Raw genomic sequence first — 9,916 nt, 5'->3', positions numbered from 1 at the left:
AGAGGCACCATTGCCTGCTTTCGGGACCCTTTCTACCATGCTGTCTCACATAGTCTCAGTAGGAGAGGAGGTGCCGAGTCTCACTGCACCTTGATATGCCACGGCTGGATGACATCCATGGGAGGCCTGCCCTTTTCTGAAGAGAAATGGAGGAGGAATAGATAGGGGTTGGGGTGAGGAACGGACTGGGAGGAGAGCAAGGAGGGGAAACTGCAGTCAGGATGGAAAAAAAAATCAAAAAGGGGTGTGTTACAAGATCTCATATAGGCAAAGTGAGGCCGTTTGGTATCAACTGTATATTTCAACATTAAGGGAACGCAAAACTTTTGGAAGGACTCTGGAGAGGAAGCAAATTCTTGGAAAAAATCTAACTCTTTTAAAAATTTATTTATTTTTACTTTATGCACGTTGGTATTTTGCCATGGGTGGTAGGTCTCCTAGAACTGGAATTAAAAATAGTTGTTATTAAAAATAACTGCCATGTGGGTGCTGGGAACTGAACCCAGGTCCTCTGGAAGGACAACCAGTATTCTCTTAACCACTAGGCCACCTCTCCAGCCCTGGAGAAATCTAACTCGTGAGGAGGGTCTTGCTGAACTGGCAGGATCTGGATTGTTCTGTCTGAGGGAGAAGAGAAGATAAAGGCTGAAAGAACAGGAACAGGAAGAGAGAGCTGGATAAAGGGTTTCTCAGACTTCAGTGGTCTCGCATTACAACGTCCGTCCCTACACTGGGGTAGCTTCGGTGATAGAGACGTGCTGTAGTCACCTGGGCTAGTTTGGACCGGTTTAAGTCTGGTTCCAGCGGCTACTGGTTGCATGACCTTGAGTGAAATGAACCCAGTAACCCCTCACAGGGTCAGTGTAAGGACACTACATAACAGTGTTATGTACCTACATAACACCTGGCACATGCCAGCATGTTCTTCCTTCCTCCCTCCCTCCCTCCCTTCCTTCCTTCCTTCCTTCCTTCCTTCCTTCCTTCCTCCTCCTCCCTCCCTCCCTTCCTTCCTTCCTTCCTTCCTTCCTTCCTTCCTCCTTCCATCCATCCTTCCTACTTTTCTTCCTAACTTTATTTGTTTTGTTTATAAGGGAGTACATATCAGTGCCACGGCATGCTTGTTGAGGTCAAAGGACAACTTGTGGGTATCTCTTCTCTCATTCTACCACATGGGACCTCGGTTTAGGACTCGGATTGCCAAACTTGACACCAAAGTACCCTCGTCCACTGAGCCATCTTACTGGACCTAGTATTCTTTTCATGGGGATCAAAGTCTATCAATGTCCTGTGTGCTGTGTGGGAAAGAAAGATCTGGCTACAGAGGGAGTTCAAGGTCAGCCCAGGTAACTTTGTGAATCTTTGTCTCCAAAAGTCAAAACAGGTCTGGGGATATGTTCAATGGTAGAGGGCTTGTCTAGCATGCATGAGGCCCCAGGTCCAATCCGAGTATCATAACGAATCAGAGAGCCCTTGAAAACACACAGTAGGGCCAAATGATAGACTGAATAGTCTAAATAACCAACCACACAGCAAACGCCAAATGCCTTTGTGGAAAGGGGGTCGTGGTGCATGTAACAGTAACGTGTGAGACATGCCAGAACAAGGCTGGAGGCGGGAAGGCCAGCCAGGAGATCCGGTCCAGCAGATGCGTTTGCACACATGCATCCCCACCACCTTACAGACATGGTACTTTCTAAGCTAATGTCTGAGAGAAAAAAGAAAACAAAGAAAAGAAAAATGCCCTAACTTGGCAGCTCACTAGGAAACGACAGAAATGGATGTGTTTGCCAAAGTAACCAACGGTGGCGATTTTACTTCCAGCTCCCTTGATGACGGCTGGCTGCAGCAGTTACGTGAAGAACAGGCAAAGCTGAGTTCACACACACTCATTCCCCTGGAAATGACGCAGGGTTGATGAAATCTGGTTCCTTAGTCTTTTCAAGGTCATCGACGGTTTCTCAGTGTGGCTAGCCCTGTCAAACTTCCTAAATACCAGGAGACGTCCAAGAGAGGCTCTGGAAGGATTCCAGGGCTGGGTAGACACACCCCATTTTGTTCCATCCTTTCTCCCAGGGGTGTGCTTTGTGCTTTCCTTACCCAAGCTGGTGAACTCACAATCCACACAACCCAAAGCACCTTTCAGCAAACAGTTGAGTGGAAAGAGGCAAAGCAGGAGGGGGAGACAAGCCCCTGGGTGGGGGTGGAAAGAGGTGAGCTGTGTGGTTAGCGCAGGCCATTGTTCCAGGTGGAGAGGCGAGCGAGCCACTCAGATCTTCACGCGCACAGGGCTCGCCCTGATCAGATCCCCTCATCTCCCAGTTACCGTAACCTGATCATTGCAGATGACAATCTGTCACCTGCCTGCGGACTGATGACTCAATGTGTATGAAACTCAGAAGAGGTAGGCTACGGTAATCGAAAAGCCAATAGCTCACGTTTCTTGAGTAACACACTCATAAAAAAGGTTAGTCAAACCACAAGCGCATAACTGCTTCCAAGGCTGCTCAGAGCCTCGGTCCGGATCTAGTCACCTCGAACCACGCCTCTCGGTGATTCATGTTTAACAGATTCAGGAGGAACAGAGGTTTTCTTCTGATGAAAACACAAATGGCAACAATGTGTCTTAAATGCATAAGCCGAGCCTGCCAGGTTGGGCCACCCCTCCCTTTCGAACCTTCTTAAAGGTGTTCAACCTGTATTTTGGTAATTCTCAAACGGACAGCTGCCCACCTGTATGGATGCCATGGCGGGAGGGGACATGGTTGTTGGTTTTGACTGTCAACTTGGAAGCCTAGAATCACAAAGTGGGCACGTAAACTTAGAGCTCTGTCCTCAGGGTCTAGGGGCAAGATCCACGGTCAAATCCCTTCTCCTCCGGTCCACACAGCACCTTACAGATAAGATACTAAGGATAAATATGTTTATTGCGGTCCTACAGTACCGCATGTCGTGCTAGAGACTTAGCTCACTATCCCACTTCATCAGTCCTTCACGGTTAAAAGCTCTTAAGGTGGACTGTCATCTCTGACAGACGAGGAACTGAGAGCCCAGACAAGAGGCTTCACTTTTCCAACGTTGTCCACAGTGAATCTCCATTCACCAGGGCACAAGCTAAGAATCACACGCTAAAGGCTTTCCTGCCTGTGGTGGCTCAGCCCTCCATAGGCAGTGGCTTCAGATACTCAGCTGGGATAGTTTCCACAGATTGGCAGAGGGCATTTAGTGGCAACAACTGTGGCATTTTGTTCTTTTTTTTCCCCTCCCAATCATAAGCACACACATTGAGAAGCATCGGTGATGCAGAGTTGGGATGTCTGCATGGTGCTTCACAGAGTGCCTGGCACACACAAGCACTCCTGTGATTGCTATTTATGCTCTGAGATACACAGACATCACTGCAGTCCCACAGACGAGATGCAGCATTGATATTACTTGATTACGAGGCAGCATCCTCCACACTGGCTTCATGAAGGAACCAAGTATTTTGTAGAAAAGAGAGCGGGGAGAGGAAACTGTGAGACACTCCAAAGATGTGCTACATAGCATGGGCACATACGAATCTATCCTTCCGGGTGTCCTGGGAGTCAGAGGTGGTGGTGGAGGCAGCCACAGCAAGAGGTAGAACTCTGCACTGTGCAGAGCAGGAATGGGCACAAGGAGGACCAGCGACAGGGATGCGGGAGGAGGGAGGACATCCAGACCCAGAACGTGGAAAGCGCTGCACAGGAGTGGGAAAGCGTCCAGAGAAGCGTGGAGAAGGCACAGCTCATGGAGGCTGGGTGGGCTGCATTGCTGGAGTAGGAGAGGCAAGTCTTAGATTTCACTCTACTGAGGAGCAACTTAAAGGGGTTTCATCATCTAAAGAGGAAGGCAAACAGGATTTGAATTCCAGAAAAACACTGCAAACACAACATTACAGTCAGTGTCTGGGTAGTGGAAACACAAGGACTTTATTTGAGCCTTGAGGTTTCTCAGGTCACTTTAGTCTATCTCCTGTTGCTTCCTGTTATATCTCAGAAGTATCTCACGCACTTTCCTGCAGGCATGGAAGGAAGGAAAAAAGAAGGAAGGAAGGAAAGAAGGAAGGGAGGGAGGGCAGGGAGACAAGCAAGGAAAGTGGGGTGCCCCGCGTTTGTGGGGATGCTAATCTTAACCTAAGAGAAACTGGAATTTTACTAACATTCACTCTGGGAGCCAGGAGTCAGGCAGCAGCCAGAATGGGGAGAGAGCAAACACTCGGGGTGGGACAGGCAGGGGCCCGAGCTGCAGAGGCAGGGGTCTCAGTCGTCTGTGATGTCAGAGTGTGATGTCATATGTGTGCTTCACATAAGACACGCTGCTTGATGTCATCTGTCCACAAGGAACCACAGACCATGACAGCTCTTTTCTCAAGGGGACATACTCTGGACACAGAACAACAGCCTGCGGGGTTTCCCTGCCACCAGCTCTCAGGGACCAAACTTCTGGTTACCCAAAGCTCCTTCAGCACAGGTGCCATGAGCTGCTCTAGTGACTTCCTGGGGAAAGAGGGCCACCCCAGACTGCAGCACCATGCAGAGCTGGGTCTGGCCCTGCTGTCTAGCTGTGTCTCCCCACGGCTTTGACTCCTTCCTGAGTCAAAGGGCTTCTCTGGAGGTTCCCAACATCCTTTAAATGTGTAGACACCATAATGCATACAGAACCGGGGGCATGGCAGGGAGGGGGGGAGAAAGGAGGCTTGCTACCCTTTAACAGGGGTTAAACTGCTTCCTGCTCCTCCGCTACCCAAAGTAGGTGAGTTTTTCATCCCAGCTCTTCACAGAGAAAGCTGATGGTGCCTGCAAAAGTGTCAAAACCTCACTTACATGTTTACCACCAGTGACAAAAATCTTTTTTTTTTTTTTTAATGATCTTTTCAACACGGGAACTTTTGTTAGTAATGTAACGCTTAATTTTTCTTTTTTCAAAAGATATGGTGAGTCCTGCTCCCAAAGGGGAAAAAAAATGAAAACCAGGAAAAAGGAAAAGTCAGAAGCAAGTGATGTCTTTCCTCCTTGTGGGAGAGAAATCCACCCTCTACTCCAGGCCAACTATTCGAGGCTAGCCTGACCCAAAGCATGGGCAAACATCACGCATAACAGGACGGGATTCAGGTTAGGACGCTAGAGGCAAGTTAGCCTTGTCATTTGGAAAGAAATCTTCTTGATGTGGATGAGACACACTGCCCCTGCGAGAAAAAGGGTCAGCTAACCTGAGGGCTCGGTTTGACCTTTGCCCTCATGGTTCGAGAGGCCAGGGCAGCAAGGGCTGGTGTGTGAGTGGTGTGCTCACTCTCAGCAAGGATTAAAGGGGGTGACTCATTCGTCACAGCCCACTCGGTGCCATTTCCCTGGCGGCAGGAGCTTTTTAGAAAATGGTGCCTTGGAGAGAAAAGGGGGGAGAGAGAGGAGAGGGAGGGGACAGTAGCCTGGGCTCCTGACGCTGCATTCCATATGATGCCTGCCACAGGGGATGTCCTGTTTTCCCTCCCGTGATTCCACTGTTTTCTAGCACAACAGTTGGTTTAGCTAAACGATCCAAGGAGTTTCCCCTTTAAATGTTTTTTTTCTTTTTCTTTTTTTAGTATGTTCGTGAACACCCTGGTGTGCGTGTGCGCATGTGTGTGTCCACCTATGTGCAAGTGGAGGCCAGAGGTCCACCTTGGCTGTCTTTCTTGATCATTTCCCCTCTTATTTTCTGAGCCAGTCTCGCACTGAACCTGAGCTGCCAGTTTGGTCAGAGAAGCCGGCTGACTAGACCTGCCTGTCTCCTTCCTGATGGCATTACAAAAGCTTTTATGTGGCTTCTGTGGGGGGAGGTGACTGCAGAAAGGGTCCTCATGTTTGAGCAGCCCCTCCTCCCCTCTGAGACAGGGTCCCACTGTCTAGCTCTTCCTGACCCGGAACTCTTTGACCTGGAACTCACAGAGCTCTGTCTGACTCTGGAGGGTCCTAAAAAAACATCTCATGAGCATAGGCTTAGGATAGGAGTCAAAGAGTACCATGTGTCTGCCAAGAAAACTCTCTTTATTTCTTCCCTGCACTGACCCTGGAGGTACTGCAATACAAGGTCAGTTTGTGGAGTGGGTGGAGTAAGCTTCCATCCCAAGTCCCAGCTCCAAAAATCCATTTAATAAATTGTCCTCGGATAGAGGACATATCAGATATTAAATTGATAAGAGCAGACGCTGCACTTGCTCTTAGCCAAAGGGCCGAGAAGCATTGTTTCTTTCCTTTCCGAGGCAGATCTCATGCAGGCGTCCTTGGCGTTGAAAGGATGGTCTGGACCTCTAAATCCTTTTCCCTACACCTCCTAAGCGCTAAGGTTACAGACACACGTGATACCCACCCCCTGCCACCCCCAGGTTACTATTTGTGTGATGAATGACCAGAAGCTTGTCCCAAGTGAATATATGCATGTGAGGAGATGTGATTATTTATTTAGAGTCTGAGCTGTAGTAATGTTTTTTCCTCAAGAAAAAAAAAAAAACAAACCTAACTATCACAAACCTTTAAGGACTGGGAATGTTGCATTTACCCCGAATCATTGAGGTCCCTAGGCGCCATCCTCCAAACAAACACCACCTCAAAACTCGACACTGGTGTATGGCACAAGTACTCTATCTTCAGAGCCTGGAGAAGAGGCTGCCAGCATTACACGATCAGGCTGTCTTGAAGACAGACTGGTTCTGCCTGACATTTCTAGTTCATCTCCCGTGGATGGGAGGGGCCTCTGGCCATTCCATCATCTGGTTCATTTTCTCATTCACAGATGAATAAACAGAGGTCCAGAAAGCATTCTGGGATTTTCCTAAGTGGCTGCGAAACACAGGTAAGTGTCTCTTCATTGTGCTATACCACCATATACCGAAAAAGGCGGCGGCGGGGGTGGGGTGAGGGTGGACGCGGGGCGGGGGGAAGTCCTCAGTTATTCTGGGCTCTGAAGCTGCTTTTTCAAGAGCAGCTCTGCCCAGCTGATAAACCCTGGTGAGCCCACTGGACACACAGACAGCCCCAGATGACCTCTATGGGACACTAAAGGAAACCAAACTCGTGAATACGGGAAAGAGGTCTGTGGAAGGGGGAGGGGTAGCTGGCAGAGGTGAGGGTGGGGATAAGAGAGCCCACAGGAGAGTAACCAGGTACGTACACGAATACGACATTGCCAAAGAACAAGCTTTACTAACAAACAAAAAGAGTTAACTAAGCCAAGTTCCCAATCCTAGCTCCCAGAAGATGCAGTGGTTCAGAAAAGAGAGAAAGAAGACCTTCCAAAGTCCATGTCTGCAGAGTCTGAAATCCTATCATCAGAAACCACTGGATGGCAACAGCAGAGCCAAGAGGATCTGGACATAGGGAACATGAAAATAGACAAACAAAAACCTACCACAGTAAGTAGGGCTTGGCCTCAGCCACTGGCTCAGCCAACTGTGAGGACGAGGTACTCTCTCTCAGATTTTAGTTCTCTGGGCTGAAACTGAGACTCATTACTTGGACTTCCTTGCCCGTCTCATCCCATGCTCCTCCCACATCAGCTTTGGCCATTTCTAGAGTCTAAACAGTTCTCCAGCTAAGATTCCCTTGTAGAGCCGGATAACCCCGGCTTTCTTCTGAATTCATCAGTGTCCACTCGCACAAGCAAGGTCCAAAGGTACACAGGTAATGCCTTGGCATCCTGACTGATCCGCTGGGCATAGACTGTCTGTGGAAGTCTCCACATGCCCCGTTGATGTGTCTCCTCAAGGGGAGGTAAAACGAGTAGAGAAGGGAAGCTCCTTAAACTGAAACACACCAACTGCAGTATGACATGATTTAGGGATGGGTTCACTGACAGACAGATTCTTCCTTCCTCCCTTCCTTCCTTCCTTCCTTCCTTCCTTCCTTCCTTCCTTCCTTCCTTCCTTCCTTCTTTCCTTCCTTTCTTTTTTAAGATAGGGTCTCTCATATAGCCCGGGCTGGCCCCAAACTTACTATGTGGTGTTTATAGCCTTAAACTCCTGATCCTCCGGCCTTTACCTCCCAAGTGCTAGGGATGTAGGAATAACCCACCATACCCTTGGATTACATTTTATTCATTGATGACCACATGCTTTTCTTTTGGAGACAGAGTCTCTCTCTATGGCCCCGGCTAGCCTGGAACTCACTATGTGGACCAGAGTGGTCTCAAACTCACAGAGATCTACCCGTCTCTGTCTTGTGAGTGCTGCAATTAAAGACACGTGCTACAATTTATTCTTGAAGTGACTAAAAGCATGCAAAAGATATCCAACTAGTAACAGCAAAGTAGATAAGCAGAAATACCAACTTCAGTAATTTCAAAATCTATGGATTCTTTCAACATAGAATTCAACTGAATGTCTACTTATAAAGTGCTACCTATACCGGAATAATCTCAGAGTTAAAAGCAGACAGGCAATTGGTATGTATAAAAGCTACTAAGAAGAATATTAATACAAGAAGACAAAAGTCAGACTTCAGAAGCAGCAAGCAGTTTTACAAAGAGATATTGACAAATGTTATTAGTGCTGAGGAAGAGTTTTATTCACGTGATAACTATTTTTGCTCAACACCGCCAGCATCCAACTTAATAATAAAACTGACACATTCACCTAAGTAGCTTGCAACTCCAGATCTATTTTAATACTGTGGTCACGAGTGTACAAACATCTGGGCAATCATGAAATAGCCCCACCATTTGCAAGTCCCCAACACTTAAGTGGACGTAACTGTCTGTTAGTCATCTCGGTCTGCAGTGGCTTCTGACAATGTGAAAACCAACGACATAAAAACTAACTTCAGTAAGACAAGCGATCAAGTCAAATTGAGTTATTTAAGTCCAATTTTTTCTCCAACCATTTTCTGTTAAAGCGAGCTCTCAATCAAATTCAAGAAAATATGGCGATAAGTTTTAGAACATTTTAGAACATTAAAAAAAAGTTAGAGCATGCTAACAGAACCAACTTGTAACATATCATTACAAAATTTTACCAAGATGCTATCTTGAACATTTTACTGGTGCAAGTTGCATAAATCTATGCAACAGATGTCATTCAGAGGGAAGAGGAAGGAACAGCATCTTTAACACTAACTCCATTTAAGAAACAATACCAAATGTTCCCCTGCTTTGTAGCTAAGACTCCTCAGATAATATTTTTAATTCTATATACTAGAGCCATCAAAACGAACCGACCACAGCGAATAAGAACACAATGGAAACCCGTTTTAACAGACAGCACTAGGAGAGGCAAGTGCGGTAAAAACATCCCCATGTTATCTCAGTCAAGTTATCTGCTAGCAGCAGCAAGAAAGGGCCGTGCATCCTTACCAATGAATTTCTGAGGCATTGAGCTTTTCCGTTTTGCCACATTGCTTGCTAATCTGTCCAGAACGAGCGCTCTTTCACTTCCCATCTCCGCTTTGATGTGTCTTGCCTCCACACTTGCTGGTTTGGAAGAAGAGGGAGAGGAATACATTGGTACATGGGGAGAATGGGGAAGGGGTTGGGGGGCTGATGCATGGGGCTGTCATTACCTGTGGGTCCTGCTCGGTTTCCTGCCCTGGGTACCTGCTGTGGTCAGTGAGACCGATTCTGGGGCACATTCAAATCTTGCAGTCTTATGCTGAGATGGGAAAGCCCGACTCATCCCCAGCTAGTACCTTCATTAGCAAGAGGAAGTATTGAAGAAACAGCTTGGACGTGGTTGGTTGCAAAAAGATAGATAGATGGAGGCCCTTTCACCCCCGGCAGCTCCTTTCTGATTCTGAGTAACTGCATGTGACACCTGCACGCTGATATAATTCTTCTTAACAACTTTGAAGAAAAAAAAAGGCACGGTGCCCCAGATTCACCGCTCTGGCTATGGTAATAGACTTTTGAAAATAGATACACTCGCCCAGAT

The 9,916-nt window shown here is 47.4% G+C and overlaps 1 protein-coding gene and 1 non-coding gene across 2 annotated transcripts in view; both read right to left on the bottom strand.

The window, feature by feature from the left end:
- The window catches only part of Ikzf3 (IKAROS family zinc finger 3), a 12,655-nt gene extending 3,025 nt beyond the window's left edge, over positions 1–9,630 (bottom strand). The window contains exons 1-2 of the mRNA XM_013354158.2: positions 9,549–9,630; positions 9,343–9,459 (exon numbers count right to left, since the gene is read on the bottom strand). Of these exons, the coding sequence (XP_013209612.1) occupies positions 9,343–9,427 (85 nt within the window). The 5' untranslated portion in view covers positions 9,428–9,459; positions 9,549–9,630. The remainder of the gene's footprint in view (positions 1–9,342; positions 9,460–9,548) is intronic.
- Positions 6,051–6,241, bottom strand: LOC113458470. Its single transcript, XR_003378854.1, has one exon. It is a non-coding gene; the product is annotated as a U2 spliceosomal RNA (small nuclear RNA).
- Positions 9,631–9,916: the final 286 nt, after the last annotated feature.

This window comes from Microtus ochrogaster, unplaced genomic scaffold (assembly GCF_000317375.1).
Source record: "Microtus ochrogaster isolate Prairie Vole_2 unplaced genomic scaffold, MicOch1.0 UNK31, whole genome shotgun sequence".
NCBI lineage: Eukaryota > Metazoa > Chordata > Mammalia > Rodentia > Cricetidae > Microtus > Microtus ochrogaster.
This window is presented reverse-complemented; position numbering and strand designations above follow the sequence as displayed.